The 16843-nt window shown below is 64.1% G+C and overlaps 2 protein-coding genes across 3 annotated transcripts in view; both read left to right on the top strand.

The window, feature by feature from the left end:
* Positions 1-9851, top strand: part of MTMR14 (myotubularin related protein 14) — a 30084-nt gene extending 20233 nt beyond the window's left edge. The window contains exons 18-19 of one of the 2 annotated variants that reach the window (XM_082768259.1): positions 6532-6687; positions 9495-9851. In XM_082768259.1, coding sequence (XP_082624385.1) covers positions 6532-6687; positions 9495-9672 — 334 coding nt within the window. In that variant the 3' untranslated portion in view covers positions 9673-9851. The remainder of the gene's footprint in view (positions 1-6531; positions 6688-9494) is intronic. The other variant, XM_082768260.1, reaches the window with a different exon arrangement.
* A 440-nt stretch (positions 9852-10291) lies between these two features.
* On the top strand, positions 10292-16498 carry CPNE9 (copine family member 9). The gene is made up of 20 exons (XM_082768263.1): positions 10292-10391; positions 11544-11584; positions 11664-11710; positions 11943-12046; positions 12262-12301; positions 12780-12856; positions 13043-13106; positions 13173-13276; positions 13345-13449; positions 13848-13889; positions 13975-14050; positions 14124-14177; positions 14254-14315; positions 14526-14572; positions 14660-14841; positions 14976-15103; positions 15196-15298; positions 15390-15447; positions 15550-15623; positions 15872-16498. Exons 1-20 carry the CDS (start codon positions 10315-10317, stop codon positions 16022-16024), a joined length of 1638 nt encoding a protein of 545 aa, XP_082624389.1. The 5' UTR covers positions 10292-10314; the 3' UTR covers positions 16025-16498.
* The last annotated feature ends 345 nt before the right edge of the window (positions 16499-16843 follow it).

The following is a 16843-nucleotide window of genomic DNA, read 5'->3' as shown; positions in this document are numbered from 1 at the left end:
TCTCGATTCCAGAAAAGAATCATTGTGACAGTTTTCGTAAATGACAGTGCCTGTTCTCCCCAGGGAAAGAGATCAGTGGGATGTTTTCCAGTTGTTGCTGGAGCCCACCTCTATATGCTCTGAAACAAGTCTCCCAAGAAGGAAGCAAAATCCCAGAGAGAGGAAGCAGCTTGTTTTGGGGTCTGCTCTTGTTCCTAACAGCAATGCCACTGTTCCTGTGTGTGGTCTTGAGCCGTTCCCAAGACGTAGCAAGCTGCGTGAAGTGCCTGGTAGCAAGCCTGCAGCAGTGCTGTGGCAGAAGCTGCTCATAATGCTTCAGCTGCACTCTGCTCTCTGAAAAGAAAGAAGAATCAGAGTAGGCAGAACAGCTCCGCAGGAAGGGGGGGGTGATCACAGCCCCTGGGATTTGTGTTCCTGGGGCTCAGAGCTGATAAAGCCAGCAATTATCTTCCCTCTGGCTGTGTCTGGACGAGGTGTCTATAAGGTTTTGGATGTTCAGTGCCCACTGCTGTCAGGTGCTCGGAACCAGCGTCCCCAGGGCTCAAGGCAGCAGGCATGGTGGGGAGGCTTGTTACTTCCAAAGCCACGGTCCCAGGGGATGGCTTTTCACTGTGCTCAGTAAGTAACTCTTGAGAAGAAGCTGCAGTTCCCTCGTTGTAAGAAGTAAATGTTCTGTGAATTCCACTCTAAGCGTTTCTTTCTGACCTTTATGCTGGCTTCTGGCATGACACAAAGCCTTTGCTTCAGCACAGCGAAGGTGCATCAGTACATCCCCAGCCCATGTTGACTTTTATGAGCAAGGCAGCATGAAAGGCTGAGCTGAAAAAAAAAAAAAAAGTGCATGAGAGGAAATAGAAGATAAAAGAGGATGCCACTGCAAGGCCTGAAACCAAGGGGATGGGAGAAGGGAATCATTTGTGAGGCCTGAGTGGTGAAGTCAGATGTATGCAAGGGTGGTTAACCTGCTGTGCTCCTGCTGGGTGGAGGTGGGGTGTGCACCTTCCACCTTCTTCTCCATCTCTGGTGTCACCTGGGTTTCCTGTGCTCCTCTCTGTGCTGGCTAGAGGAAGTAAGTGTGGAGACCCTGCCAAGAGTGGGTGGAATTGTCAAGGCAACAGCTGAACTGAGCTTCTCTTTCAAACCAAGTCTTCTGGCACAGTTACCCTCCGTTGCCTCGCAGCCTCTTGCCAGATCAGCCAGGCTCAGGTCCCTGCCCTGTCTGCCCTCCCTGGGACAGCACTGTAACAGCTCTGCTAGCTGAGGACTTGAGCAGGGCATTGCCTTGTTAGCTGACAGGGCTTGCACATTTGGGGCCTGAGCATGGTATGTTTGATCTCTGGAGAGATGTCACTCAGCGTGGCCGTGTCAGTCTGAATTCACACACTGAACCTGGTGCAGGTGATGGATGGCACAGCACCTCAGCTACCATCCTCCACCTGGAGGGAAAGGCAGAGTCCTGTTTTGTGTGGAGAAGGAGTGTCTGTGGTGGGAGGAAGAGTTAAATTCTCTCCCTTCCCCCCCTTGAACAATGAAGGACTGGGATGGGAAGGCTGGAGCACAAAGACTAATCATGACGCTGAAAATACCTTTATCTCTCCAGCGCTGCTGCAGGGTAACACCCCAGGCTCTTAAGATGAAGAAACTACTGTACTTGACTTCCTAATCCTGGTTGTGTGGCCATAGCAACAAACCACTTAACCACTGCAGCAGCAGTAGAGGAAAAGTGGTTGCTTGTAAAATGCCAGCAGGCACCCCTCAGGCAATTCACATAAACAGTCCAGCCGTGTGCTGGCAGGCAGGGGAGCTCAGCGGGGGATGGGAAGGGAAAGCAAGCTGAGAGACGAGCAGCTCCTGGGCACAGGAGCCAGGGTGTCCAAGGGAAAGAGTCCCATATACCAGGTGGGCTGGTAGGAGCTCACCGGTCCGAGTCCTGCTCTCATCCAGAGGCCGCAGGTACCTGCATGACCTGCGTGATTCTCATCAGGCAAAAGCAAACTGGAATGCCAGACCCGCAGCAGGCTGTCTTTCCAGCTTATCCCAGTGCAACGGTAAAATCACATCTGCTGAGGGCAAACATGCGTGAAAATGCTGCACAGAGTATTTGCAGGGTAGGACACGGTGCATCTTGTTCTACAAACCGACAGCTCCTGAGTACAGCTGATAGATTGTGCTGGCTCTTAACTCCCTGCGTGTGAGTGAGCAGTGTCACATGCAAACACGGGGTACGGTCTGCAAGCCACTAATGGTCTACGCATCCCATGGCACTGCAGAAACCCCCTGTATCTGTGTCAGGGATTTAGTGCGTGTGCACACACCGCTAATGTGGATTAGCAGACGGATAATCTTTGATTGAATGTGCTTTTGCTAAGTCGATTAAACAAAACCCAAAGTACTGCGGTTTGGAGAGTTGAAATCTGCAGGATTTAAACCGTGGAGGAACTGCTCCGGTCAACAGTCAGAGAGAAGTCCCGCGATTAAAGGGCAGCAGGAGGTTCAGGTGTGAGTGGAGGGAGTGCGGGGAGGGACAGAGAAGCTGCTGTCCCTTGGTTTGGGGTCTTTCTGATAGTGATGAGACTGCACGTGTCTTGCTCCTTACATCCACCTGGCTTGGCAGCTGTACCTGCGGGGTGATAGCAGCAGCAGGAGGACAGCAATCCTTTAACAGAAGGTTTTCTGGCACTGCTGCACGACCTGACCACAAACCAGGCTCGCCAGGCCCCTGGCTGGCAGGTGACAGCGCCGCAGTCCCAGGTGGTTGTGCTGGCAGAGCTGCGGGGCTGTTAGGGCACGGCACAGCCCACAGCCAGCGGGCTGGGATCCAGCCGGGGCCGTCGGTGCCAGGCGCTCCTGGCCAACTGCTCCCACGCACAGGAGGGACCGGCTGCCCTCTGCTCAGGCTGCCCCAGCCCACCCGTGCGCACGGTGCCTTCTTAACGCTTGATTTTGAAGCACAGAGCTTGTGCTGGCAAATGAGCCGCTGCCCGAATATCTCCCAAACAGCCCCGGGTGTGTAGGAACGGGGCAGGTGAGCGGGGGCAGGACGGGGGGCAGGAGGAGAGCCGAGCTGCTGGGCACTTGGCGCTGGTCTCGCTTACGTATCCAGGCACGGAAGGATCCCCGATCGTCGCTGTGCCTCCGGTGTTGGCTCTCCTCCGGTGAGCGGGTGGCCGTGGGCTCGGAGAGGCTCCGTTCCGTGCAGCATGGTGCATGGGAAGCGCTGACCTAATTACAAGGAACCGTTCCAGGCGAGGAATTGCCAGTTTGCGGCCCGCTAAAGGTCCTTCCTCGTGTGAAGGAACAGCTTGCAGCTCATCTCTGTTTTGTTAATCTAATTTTGTTAATTTTGCACTTTTTGAGGGAGTTTCTTCCCACTCGCGGACCTGAAGAGGTGGGTGTGTGAAGCTCACTTTCATTCTCTTTCTGTCTGCCATTAGATGTCTGTGGCAGATACGGCAACTTGAAGGCTTGCTGTATCCCCCTTTTCCCAACCGTGTCAGCTTTGCCGTAGTCACCTGGCTGCTTTGCTCTGCCCCCCCAGCTGGCCGGCCTCTGGCACGGCCGTAACGCGTTGCAGACCTGTTGGTCCCACAGGCCTGGGGCCCCAGCACCCACAGCTCCCACTGGGGCATCAGCAAAACCCTTTTTGGGCCTCAGCAGCAAGGTTTTACCAGGAGACTTCAGGGGCAGGAATACCAGGGACATTTTCACCTCTGGCACTGACTGGATTGCACCGGTCAGCCTAAAGGCATTGGGCTCAAGCCCAGCTCAGCTTTTAAGGAGCAACACTGCTCTTGCAGCCTCTCTTGAGAAGCAATGGGGGATAGAGAAAGCCTACCGTGGTGTTGTAGCTCCGGCTGGGCTCAGCTGTTAAGGCCAGGAGAGAAGACCTGGCCTCAGTGCACAGCCGATCAGTTTATTCACTTAATCATCAAGTGTTTGTTCTGCTGCAGGGAGGTGAGAGGCAGAATCAGCTGACTTGATCTCCCGGGCTCCTGTGCCGTGAGGTTAGATGGAGCTTGATGAATTCGGAGCTGCCCGGAGCAGCGTGGAGGGGAGGATGAAGTGGAGGGGAGGACGAAGCAGCGCATGTCGTCGGGCAGTTGGGCACTGACGGGCTCAGTCAGGCAGTTTCTGGGGGCTGTGCTGCCGGGTTTGCACAGCTGCTTGGTGGAGACGGGGACCCCAGAAGGGTTAGAGGGCTGCCGAACCACCGAGTCCGTCTTGTAGGAGGGATGTGATGCTTTCATCATATCCCCCCTGTTCTTTGCCTGTCAAAGAACAGGTTCAAGAGGCGACTTGATCCACCTCTTGGCGGTGGTGTAAGATTGGTGTGATCTCAGCTGGCAGCCAGGGAAGGTGAGCCAGCAGCTGGGAGCTGGGGCCACACACACAAAGTAGGAAAAATTTGCTGCTCACCTTTGTCACAGACTCACCTCCTGGTGTGATTGATACTGGGCAGTGACACTTCTGCTGTCCCTGTGCCCTGGATCATGTCTTGCTCATTGTTTGCCATGTGAGCAGTCTCCTAGGCACCCCCTGATGCTACTCACTCCCTTCAGGAGAGCTGCAGAGCTCTGTGCAGCTCTTCATCTACACCTGGAAGTCCTTCGTACCCAAGCCCATCTCCACCTGTTCCTGCTGTCCAGGCTTGCCATCTTCACAGCCTTTTTTTTTTTTTTTTAACCTGTCCCCAGGCCTGTCCTGTTTGGCAACTCATTACTGTCCTATGGTAACGCTGTCTGTGTCTGTTTTCTCTCTTGCCCGTAGACCTCTTCACTGCTTTAGCTCAAATTCTGGTCACTGCGTGTGTAGCCAAACTGCTCCTATTTTTCCTGTCTGGCTGTGCAGCCCTCTCAGGGGAGGTGAGAGCCTCCTCTTGCCTGTGTGCTGAAGCAGTGTTCCTCCAGTCCTCGTGTGCTTCTCCCCGGCTTTCTGCACTGTTCCTGCTGTGCTTCCAGTGTCACGCTGTGCTCTGGGCCCCAAGTGCTCTGCCTGCTCTCCTCTGCTTTGTCTTGCAAAGGCAGGGAGAGGGGAGATGTCAGTGAAAAACTGCTCCATTTCCTTTATGAATTCTTCATGTTCCAGGGAAGCTTAGCCCTGCCTGATCTCTGACAGCGTGTTCTACTGTTCCACTTCCAAGGTGGGAAGTGCCCTCGTTCCTACATGCTCTAGCGTTCTCCCCAGTGGCCGACGCTCGCAGCCCCCCTCTGAGCCTCGCTGGGTTCATCCGGCAGCCTCAGGACGGGGGCTGTGCAAGGCAGGTGAGGCTCAGCTCTTCCAGTTCCTGCTGCGATGCCTTGCTGGAGCCTGAACTCCCAGACAGTGGAGGTGCAGCGAGCTGTGGGACTGCCCCTGCTGTCTGCATCCACCTCGGGGCCCTATTGCTGACCTCTGGGGCTCGTATTGATCAGCCTGCTTAAATGCCAGGCTGGGGATTAGACCTGGAGCACAAACAGCTTTCCCCCTGTGCATTCCCCCTCTCGCACCGGTCTTGCTGAGGCCCTCCTGGCTGCGGGAGATCCTGCATTCCTCGCCGTTGCCCTGGTCTCTCGGGGAGCAGCTGCAGTGCGCCACTGCTATTCTTAGCTGCCGAGACGGCGTGCGAGTACCTGGCCCGGCGGAGCTGGAGCTGGAGCTCTCGCACTGCTCGCTGCCCGGCAGATCTCAGATAAATTATCCAGAAGATCTTGGGAGTGTGTAATTGAGTATCTCTGCCACAGGCTGTGCTTGCAGCAATGTACACTCTGCTGTGCAGACGGGCACAGTAATTACTCGCTCCCCCGAAGCCGAGAGCTCCGGGTTCATCTCCTGTGCCTGCTCCTCGGGGATTTTGGAGGGACGCCTCAGGTTCACTTGTCAGATTTCCTGCTCCCTCCTTTCCTGGCAGGAGGTTACGTATCGCAAACAATTACCTCCCCCCTGGCTGCTTGTTTTACCCTAAAGATGTTTTGCCACCGGGCTGCTGGCACTGCCCACCCTTCTGCCACGGGGCTGGAAAAGCCTGCGGGTGCCCGAGGGGCAGCGACCAGCTCTGCTCAGAGCTGCTGGCAGGGCCTAGGGACTGACCTCCTCTCTAAGGGCTGCGGACCAAGGATCTCTAAATCTCCCTCAGCAGCAGCCCAGTCGCAGTAACAATTCGCCATCGCCCTGGGAGCTGAAATGAGCGCCAGGTGGATGTCCCCTGTGCAGTGCTGCGTCCGCATCTCTGAGGGATTTGGGGCCGCCGCACCTCGCTGACGGGTCTCACTGTCCTGCATGGCCACCTGCTTCTCGCTGGCTTTGTCCTGTCCGGCCCCGGGGGCACTTCTGCTGCTTTGTCTGCCCCGGCCAGCTCAGCTCTCCCCGTGCTTTCAAAGGAAAGGCTTGGCCGGGGGCCGAGCTGCACGCTGCGCCCTGGTCCCACGGCGTCAGAGCCGCTGGCACGGGCGCTGCTGGCAGCCGTCCCCGCGCGTCCCTGGCAGCGGCGTTAGGGGAAGGCGTGTGGCTGAGCGACCCGACTGACTGCAGCGTCTCCCTCTCTCTCTGCCCCAGATCGGCCGACCATTCCCTGCCCGGATCTTCCGTTTCCACAGACTTTGGCAGCTGGCAGATGGTGACAGGGTGTGGCAGCATTCGGGAGCAGGCGAACCTGAGCGCGGACGCCTCTCTCCCTTGCAGCTTCCCGGATGAGTTCCCTAGCACTTGCCTGTAAGTGTCTCGAACGCAGGATCCGTCCCCTGGGGGGCTGTCGGCGAGCGCTGGAGCTTTGTCACCCTGCTGCTTTCGAAGAAGCCTGGGAGCCCGTAACAAGCTGTCCCGTCTCTGCTGCCTTGACGCTTTCCATCTGCAAATTCTGTCACTGAGAAATTCTGGCACTGAGCGCGCTCTGGTTGTGCTGGACTCTGAAAGAAACCGGCTTCTTCTCTGCCAAGTTGCTTTCTGCACGAGGCCTTTCTCTCTCTTTCCCCCAAAAGAGCGAATTTGGGCATAAATCTGGTGCAGCTGAGGATGCGCGCTTGTCAGGGCAGGACTGGTGCCCCAGCCCTTCTGGCTTTTGGATCTTCTACATCTCCCTGCTGGGTTCAGAGCCTTGCTGCAGTGGGAGAGGGGCTTTTATTCCATCTGACCCCATGCAGCAGCAGCATTTGCAGGCGCTGCACCCGGCCTGGGCAGCAGAGCCCCCGCGTCCTGCTGCACGGTGCTGTGCTGGGAGGCACGCCTCCCTCCCCAGGCTGAAAGTCACCTCTGCAGAAAGACGGGAGCTGAGCTTTAATTGCTGTGAGAGGAGAACCTCGGCGTGTGCCTTCAGGCTGCAAGCTCTCAGTCAGGGAGCTGAAATGGCAGCTGAGGGCCTGCCGCTAGCTAGCCAGGGCTGCGGGCTGTCCTGCAGAGCAGAGCAGAGCTGCTTCCCCGAGTGATGGTGAATTTAGAAGACCCGTGAATTGGCTGGGTGGGGAATCACTGGGGATTCCTAGCATGGCTTGGCTGGGTGATGATTTTCCCTGCTGCTTTGGGACATGCTGCACTGCTCCTGCGGCTGTCTGGGGAATCAGAAGGGGCTGAAGAGCACGTGGCCAAAGCAGTGGCTGCCTTGCTGTCCCCTGAGCCTGGCCGTGCTAGGTGGCTGCTGCTCAGCACCAAGAGCCGTTGCCACCCTTCTTGGAGCTGGAGCTAACGCCAGGACAGGGAATTGTGGCAGAAAAGTGCAGTTGAAGTTGGGCTCTGCAGCACTGAAGCTGCCTGTGGGCTCTTGTAGCTTGGAGGCAGCCAGGTTCCCAAGGAGGGGACAGCGGTGCTGCCTCTCCCTGGGGCGTGCAGCAGGTGCTGCGGGTGCTTTGCCCTGCTCAGCTCTTCGCTGCGGGGTGCTGTGCTCGTGGGCTGGGGACTGCTTGGCTGCAGGGGTTGGAAGGGAACACAAGGATCTCGTGCCAAGCCTGACCCAGGGCCTCCTCTCTCTGCTCTGCCCAGCTCTGTTTGCTTAGAAGCCTGCTCTAGTTTTATCCCTTTTTTTTTTTGCTATCAGTGAGATTTTAGAGATTCAGTTCCACTGGCAGCACAGCAGTGTGGGGCGAAGGTCCGCTTCTCACACCCTGTTTCCCTGTGCTCGTGTGGGGCTTCTCAGGGTCCTCATGGAGCTGGGGCTCCGGCCGTCTCCTCTGGTCCCGTGCCCCCTGCCAGGGGCTGTGCAGCAGGGCAGGGCAACGGGGTTTTGGCCAGGACACGTGCCTGGCTTTGCTCTTGGACCTCGGCACCGAGGTGGCGCTGAGCTGTCGGGGGCTGGCAGCAGCCGGCTGGCCAAACCCGCGCCTCCCAGTCTCTCACTCTCTGAAAGAAGCTGTCTGAGCACACAGCCTGCCCTGGGCAGAGGTGTGAAAACCAGGAGCTGCAGGACCCAACTCCGCTGCCCAGCCTCGCTTACCTCTCTTACCTCTGCGCCTGCCATTTGAGATCGCTGAGCTGGGCACGCCAGCCAGCCATGCTTTCCTGCAGCTTATTTTTAATGCTGGCAGGTTGACGAGCTCTGCCTTCTAATTAGCTTACCAAAAAGCATCCTTTTTTTCTGTGTTTGGAGACGTTGCCTTTCTACTTTGCCCTCTGGCTTCTCCTTATTATCCGGCGCTGTAAACTCGGGCCGTGCTGCCTGCCGCAGCCCCGCTCGCTGTTTACAGCCCTCCCACCGCATCCTCTCGCTGCCGTTTCCGGACTGGAGCTGCTGGCTGTGGGTGGTTAACGCTCCCGTTCAAATTAGCTGTGCCAATTTATAGCCGGGCCCCGGGCGCTGGGGAGATGAAAGAGAATTTCTGACGGGGAGGCTCGCGCTGTGCCCTTGGGGCGACCTTTGAGGGACGCCTTCCTCTCCCCGGGGGCCGTGGGCACAGTGCGGAGGCGCGCAGCGAGGCCGGCTTCGGGCTGCCTCTGAAGGGCTGCCTCGCCTTCCGCTGCTCCCTCAGTGGACACTTTGCCTTCCTGCCCCTCTCGGAGCACCAAGCCAGGTGCACAGCCCAGCTGGAGAGGAGAGCGGGGCCTGGGGGACACCGTGCCACCCTCTGCAGGCTGCATCCTGCCCGTGGGCAGTGCTAACGCGTCTCTGCCCTGGTTTTTGGCACCTTCGTGCTGTCTCAAAGCTCTCCGTGTGCCCGCAGGGGCAGCAAGAGGCTGGGAAACAATGGACGAGTGCAAGTGGGGTGGAAGTGACTGCCCAGACATGGCAGCTGTGGACGGGCTCCATCTGGACCCACAGCAAGGCAGGGAGCTGGCACGGGGGGGCTGATGTCAGCCCGCACCTGTGGGGCCAAAGCAACAATTTCTGTATGAACGCATGGTGAGGAGTGGGGTGGTGGTGGAGGAGGACACCAGGGGGGAGCTGCCGGGCAAGGGGGCAGCAGCACCACCAGGGGATCCCTTCCCTGCGGGATCCAGGGGCACAGCCCAAGCCCTGCCACCTCGTGCAGCCCCGGGTGCGGGGCTGGGAGCGGGGTGCCCGCCGGCGCTGACCTCCCCGTTCTGTCTCCTAGGCTGGTGTCGGCGAGCGACCGCGAGTCCCGGCTGGAAGAAGTGCGTTCCTCCTTCCTGGCCAGCTACAGCCGCACCATCGGCCTCAAGGCCGTGCCCCCCAGCCCCTCGGGGGCCATCGGGGGGCTCCTGGAGCAGTTCGTGCGGGGCGTGGGACTGAGAGGCAGCAGCACGCTCTGAGCGCCCGGACCGACCGCTGGCTGGAGGAGACCCGGGGGGCCCCGGGACGAGCCGGGACCCCCGTCCTTGGGGACACGCCGGCCCCCACGCCGAGCTCCGGCTCACGGCCACCCTTGCGTGGGGCTGGGGGAGCAGCGGGGGGGCTCCGAGGCCCCTGGTGCAGTAAAGCCATCTCTGCAGCCCCTCCGCCTCTTCGTGTCTGGGCTGCGGGCGGGGGGGAGGCGGGCAGAGCCGGGGGGCGGCGGCGGCGCGGGGGAACCGGGCGCCGGGAGCGGCTCCGGCGGGGGCGCCGCTGGTTATAAATAGCCCGGCCCACGCTCCGCGAGCGGCGGCACCGAAATAGCACCGAGCCCGCGCCTCCAGACGTGGAGCCCCGACGGGACGGGAGCCGGCACCGAGCATCCCCCGGGGCGCGACCCGCGGCGGGGGGCTCCCGGCGGGGCCGAGCCGCGGCGCCCACCGGGCGTCCGTCCCCCTCCTCCCGGTTCCTCTCCGTGCCGGGGCCCGGGGCCGAGCCCCCCGTTCACCGGGGCGGCGCTGCCGCCGGGGCCGGGGCCGCCGTGCCCGTGCCCGCCCCCGGGCGCGCCCGCCGAGGCGGCGCGGGAGGAGGCGGCGCGGAGCAGCGGCGGCGCCCGCACGGGGATGGCGTCTCCGGGAGCGCTGGAACCGGCGGCCGGCAGCGTGCCCGGCACCAAGGTGGAGCTCACCGTGTCCTGCCGGTGAGCCGGGAGCGGGGCGGCTCGGCGGCGGGTGGGAGCGGCGGGGCCGGGGGAGGGGGATGCGCCGGGAGCCCCGCGTCCTGCGCCCGCTCCCCTCCGGTGCTCCCGGAGCTGCCCGGGGCTCCGTACCGGCAGCGGGAGCCCGGCTGTGCCCTGCCCGGTGCCCGCCGTGCGCGGGGCCGCGGGGCCAGGAGCGGCTCGGTGCCCGCAGCCCCGGGGTGTTTGTTGCTCGGTGCCTCGGTACAGCCCCGCGCGGGGGTCCTGCCCCCGGGGAACGGCACCGGGGGCGTCCCCTGTGCTGGGGGGCAAGGGAAGGCCTCTGCCCCCAGCAACCGCCCTGCCCGCTGTGGCCCCGAAGTCCTTCTTGCCAGCTCCGGGCCACGTTTGGGCTGGGGGCTGCTGTGCCCCCTCCCTGTGGATGCTCTGAGGGTCCCGGCTGAGCCCCCTCCCTCCCTGCCAGCCCCGCTGGGCAGCAGGCGGAGGGGCTGTGGGGGCACAGCCTGGCCCCAGCTTTGCAGCCCCCCGAGGGCTCAGCTCCATCCAGGGCTGCCAGCACAGCCTGGTGGGGGCATCTCTCTGCCCCCCAGCCCTTTCCACTTGGGCCAGGGCAGCTGGCTGAGCACCGGGGCGCAGGAAGGATCCCAGCGGAGCCGCTCGCAGCCCCCAGCTCTCCCCGGTGTCAAAGCACAACGACGGCAGCGATCAAAGTGCTCCGGCTCCTGCTGCGCTGGGGGAGCCGTGGGGTGGTGCGGGCTGGCCCCCGCGGGCTGCCCGGCCCCTGCTAAGTGTCTGCTTTCTTCTCACTTCTGCGCTCTCCATTAGCTGCACTCCCGCGACCGGGGTGCGGCGGGTGCTCAGCCGTCGCCGGCAGCACCGGGGAAGGTTTTGTCCTGTAAATGGGTTCCTGTCGTGTTCAATCACTGTCAGCGCTGGAGACGCTGCTCCTCGCCGTCCCGATGGGCTCCCTCCACCCGGCCTCCTGCCCGTGTCCCATGGGTGCTGGGGCTTTTGGCCCTAAAGCACCAGCACTGCCCTCTCGATTGGGGCCATCCCCCAAAAGCCCAGCCTGGGGAGGACGCGGGGACCCCCAGCGGGTTGGGTGCTGACACCCAGCGAGCGCGTGGCCGCTCACGCCTGGCTCCATCCCCCCAGGAACCTGCTGGACATGGACACCTTCTCCAAATCTGACCCAGGTGGGTGGCCGGGGCGTGCTGCCTGCGGTGTGAACACAGCGTGGCAGGGCACGGCACGGCTCCGCTCCTCTCTCCGCAGTGGTCGTCCTCTTCGTGCAGGGCGCGGGGAGCAGCGAGTGGAAGGAGGTGAGCGCCGCGTCTCTCGCCTCGTTCCCCCCTACCCCACGCCAGGGGTGCTGCAGCCCCCAGCGTGCCCGCTCCTGGCTAATCCCCGGCTCGGTTAAATGGGCCCATATGGCCACCGACTGCCACGCTAATGATCCCTCCTCGCTGCTAATCCCCGCGGGGATTAGTGCTGGGGCAGCTGCCATGGGGAGGGATGGCGGGCACGGGGCCGCCCTCACCCCTCTCTCCGCAGTTTGGGCGCACCGAGGTGATCGACAACACCCTCAACCCCGACTTCGTCCGCAAGTTTGTCCTCGACTACTACTTCGAGGAGAAGCAAAACCTCCGCTTCGACGTGTGAGTGCCTCCGCAGCCACGGGGAGAGCGGGGCAGGGGTGCTGAGCCCCCGTGGGACACCGTGACAAAGCACCGAGGCAATAAAAATTGTCCCAGCGCGGAGGGGCCGAGGGGTTGGAAATGGAGCGTGGGGCCTGCGGGGGTCCCCGAGTGCCAGGTGGGGACGTGGGGACGTGTCTGGGCGCCAGCTCACAGCTCTGCTTTGCTGCCGGCAGCTACAACGTGGACTCCAAGAGCTGCTCCATCTACAAGCAGGTGAGCGCCGCGGGGCTGGGGGACACGGGGAGATGCCCCGGCGTGGTGGGAGCTGCTGGGGGTGGAGGCACCCCAAGGCTGTGCCCCTGAGGGGGCTCCTGGGTGGGACAGGCACCCCTGGCCTCGGGGGGCTCAACCTGCTCTTCGTCTCTCCATGCCGCATCGGGACTGGCAGAAGGTAGGTGTCTGCCACGCCGGGAAATCGGTCCCTCGGGGGGATGTGTGGTGGCTCTGGTGTGCAGGATGGGACCAGAGGACGTGGAACAGCTCTGGCGGGGGACGTGATGGGTCCAGGGCACGTGGAGTGTGTGCATGGGGTGATCCTGGCTGTGCAGGATGTGTCCTGGGCTGGGGTGGCTCCTGCGGCACAGGGTGGGTGGCCGTGGGGCAGGGCAGCAACAGGTTGGGGACATTGAGGGTCTGGGGGGGGGCTGCCAGCAGGAGCCCCCAGGTTTAACACCCTCTGCTCGGGGCGCAGGACTTCCTGGGGCAGGCGTTCGTGGCGCTGGGGGAGGTGATCGGGTCCCAGCGGGGCCGCCTGGAGAGAGCCCTCACGTGAGTCACACCCCGCGGTGGGGCTGGGGGTCCCACACCGTGCCCCCGGCCACCCGCCCCACCTGGGGACCCCCCCACGGCCCCGCTGTGCATGGGGGAAGGCACCAGCACCATGGGGTCACGCAGAGCACCCCGCGTCCTGCCCCATCCTGTCCTCAGCGTCCCCACGTTGGCCTCTTGTCACAGGGGGGTCCCGGGGAAGCGGTGCGGGACCATCCTGCTGCTGGCCGAGGAGCTGAGCAACTGCAGGGTGAGCGCTGGCACTTTTGGGGCACGGGGCGAGGAGCCGGCCCGGGGTGACAGTCCTCGTCCCCAGGACATCGTCACCATGCAGCTGTGCGCCAACAAGCTGGACAAGAAGGACTTTTTTGGGAAATCCGACCCCTTCCTCGTCTTCTACCGCAGCAACGAGGACGGCACGTGAGCACGGGGCCGCGGGGCGCCCGGGTCAACGCACGGCACGCCCTGACCCTGCCCTGTCCCTGCAGCTTCACCATCTGCCACAAGACGGAGGTGGTGAAGAACACGCTCAACCCGGTGTGGCAGCCCTTCACCATCCCCGTGCGCGCCCTCTGCAACGGGGACTACGATCGGTGAGGGGCTGGGGACCCGGTGAGGGGCTGGGGACCCGGTGAGGGGACAGGGACGGTGCCGTGGGGCAGCCGTGGGGCCGGGGCAGGGCGTGAGCACCTCCCCGGCAGGTGTAGCCCCGCTAGCAGCAGCAGGCAGCTCCGAATTGGGTCCTTATTGTGTTTTTTTCTTCCCTCCTTTGCAACCCAAATTACGTAAAAGCTTCCCCCCCTTCCCCAGAGCCCTGCCGTGACCCAAATTTCCCCGCTCCCCTCCCCGCAGAGCCGCGGGCCGGGCACGCGGTGCGGCTCTGACAGCGCTGGCACGCCGAGCCCCGGGTGCCACGGGCAGGGCGTCCCCACGGCCCCGGAGTCACGGTGGCCGTGCCGGTGGCTCCCCCTGAGCCCCTCTTTGCTCCCAGCACGGTGAAGATCGACGTGTACGACTGGGACCGGGACGGGAGGTGAGGCCGTGCCCCCAGGGGCAGGGGCGGGCGTCGGGGCGCCCCTCGCCCCGTGCCACACGCGGCCCCCGCGCTCCCCCCGCAGCCACGACTTCATCGGGGAGTTCGCCACCAGCTACCGGGAGCTGTCCCGAGCACAGAGCCAGTTCACGGTGTATGAGGTACGGGGGGTACGTCCAGGGGGGGTTCCAGGGGTGCTGGGAGCCCCACAGTGGGACCTGCCCGTGCCCACAGGTGCTGAACCCTAGGAAGAAGTGCAAGAAGAAGAAGTACGTCAACTCCGGCACCGTGAGTGGGGCTGGGATGCTTTTAGGGCTCCTGCCTGCGGCGGGGGCCTGGCCCTGACCCCCCCGTGTGCCCGCAGGTGACTCTGCTCTCCTTCTCCGTCGAGTCCGAGTTCACCTTCGTTGACTACATCCGAGGCGGGTGAGTGGGGCCGGGTGTCCCCCCGAGACACCCAGGGCACCGCGACGGGGTGGCCGGCACCGTGGTGCTGGTGACAGCACAGCCTGGGGGTGCCGAGACGGCAGCTGCGGGCGCTGGTGGGGGCGTGGGGCCAAGCGATGGGGCTGGGGGGCACGGGTAGGGGACGCACCGTGCCGTGGGGCCGGCAGCCTCCCTCGCTCTCCCTCCAAGGACGCAGCTGAATTTCACCGTCGCCATCGACTTCACGGCCTCCAACGGTGAGCGCGGCGGCCGGGAGGGGGCTGCCCGGGGGGGGCGGCGGTGGCGGCGGCGGCAGGGTGGTGCCGACGGGCGCTGTGCCGCAGGGATGCCGTCGCAGCCCACCTCGCTGCACTACGCCAGCCCCTACCAGCTCAGCGCCTACGCCCTGGCGCTCAAGGCCGTCGGGGAGATCATCCAGGACTACGACAGCGACAAGCTCTTCCCCGCCTACGGCTTCGGGGCCAAGCTGCCGCCCGACGGCAAGATCTCCCACCAGTTCCCCCTGGTGCGCTTTGGGGGTCTTGGGGAGCCCCAGCCTGCGGGTTGGGGAAGCGCCCGGCCTGGCCGCATCCTGCCCCGCAGCCGTGGGAGGGAGCAGGGAGCTGTGCCCCCACCCCGAGCGCCCGTCCCGTCCCCCAGAACAACAACGAGGACAACCCCAGCTGCAACGGCATCGAGGGCGTGCTCGAGTCCTACCTGCAGAGCCTGCGCACCGTGCAGCTCTACGGGCCCACCAACTTCGCCCCCGTCATCAACCAGGTGGCCGGGTGAGCACCACGGGGCTGTCCCCTGCCACCCCAAGCAGCGAGGTGACACGGGGACGGCTGCTGGAGGGATCCCGTCCCCCCTGTGCCCGCAGGACGGCCGCCCAGGTGACGGACGGCTCCCAGTACCACGTCCTCCTCATCATCACCGACGGCGTCATCTCCGACATGCTGCAGACCAAGGAGGCCATCGTCACCGTGAGTGCGACCCGTGGCTGTGCCACCAGGTCCCAAGCACCCCAAACGCTCAGGGTGCTCCCCCTGCTGCCCCTCCGCCTCCACCCCGCAGGCCTCGGCGCTGCCCATGTCCATCATCATCGTGGGAGTGGGGCCGGCTGAATTCGACGGTGAGCGGGGCTCGGGGCACCGGGGGCGTCCCGGAGGAAGGGACGGGGCTGGGGGACGCGGGCACTGCCCGCAGGCGGGGTGCTGAGCGGCGCTGCCCCCAGCCATGGAGGAGCTGGACGGCGACGAGGTGCGGGTGTCCTCGCGGGGACGCTACGCTGAGAGGGACATCGTGCAGGTAACGGGATCGGGGGGGAGATGGGCACAGGGTGGGGGCACGGGGTCGGGCAGACGCTGCCCTTGTGCCCTGGAGCAGCCTCCTATGGGCACGGCCGGTGGCACGGGGTGGCCGTGGGGCCATGTCCTTTGCCATGGGGCTGCATCCCGTGCCATGGGGCCGTGTCCCGTGCCGTGGGGCCGCGTCCTTTGCCACGGGGCATGGCTGGAGGGCCGTTTCCCGGCCGTGCCCGCCGCCTCCTCCCGCAGTTCGTGCCGTTCCGGGACTACGTGGACGACTCGGGCAACCAGGTGCTGAGCATGGCGCGCCTGGCCAAGGACGTGCTGGCCGAGATCCCCGAGCAGCTCCTGTCCTACATGAAGACCCGCGACATCAAGCCGCGCTGCACCGACCCGCAGTAGCCCCGCAGCGGGGCTGGCACCGGGGGGGCACCGGCCCCGAGCCCTCCGTGGCGGCGTGGGGAAGCCCACGGGGGAGCCCGGGGCCGGTGGGCACCGGGGGGGTCCCGGTGTGGGGCTGCCTGGCTCCGCCGGGACCCCGCAGCCCTCGGTGGGGAGGTTGTGGGGTGGCGGCGGGGCTGTCCCGGCGGTCCCGGCTGTAAATAAAGCGCTGCAACCGGCCTGCGCCCTGCTGCACCGGGCATGGGGGGGCTCGGGGCGGGTCCCGGGGGGTCCCGGTGCTGCCCCAGGGGTCCCGGTGCCGGTCCCGGTGCCGGTGGTGGTGCCGGTGGGGGCCGTCCCGGTGCCGGTGGGTCCCGGTGCTGCCCTGGGAGCCCCGTTCAGCCTCGTCCCGGTGTGTCCCGGTGGTTCCCGGTGTGTCCCGGTGTCAGACCCGCCCCGGTGCCGGTCCCGGGCGGTCCCATCCCGGTGTTTCCCGCAGGATCCCTCCCCGGTGCCGGGCCCGGTGCGTCCCGGTGCCGGTGGGTCCCGTCCCGTCCCTCCCGGTGTTCCCCGTTGGGTCCCGTCCCGGTGGTCCCGGTGCCCCCCGTCCCTCCCCTCCCCTCCCCGCCCCGCCCCGTCCCTCCCGGTGCCCGCCGCGCGCCTCCACCCCCCACACACACAACCCCACCTCCCGCAGATTCGCCTCACCCCTCTACCCCCCTCCCAATGCGCTCAACACCCCAAAAAATCCCCTTCACCCCCTCCCCACCTCCCCTCCCCTTCCCCACTCCGTCCTGCCCCCCTCCACCCCTCCCCACCCCCATTTCCCATTTTTTCCCC

This window comes from Aythya marila (assembly GCF_965140915.1).
Source record: "Aythya marila genome assembly, chromosome: 10".
Taxonomy (NCBI): Eukaryota; Metazoa; Chordata; class Aves; order Anseriformes; family Anatidae; genus Aythya; species Aythya marila.
This window is presented reverse-complemented; position numbering and strand designations above follow the sequence as displayed.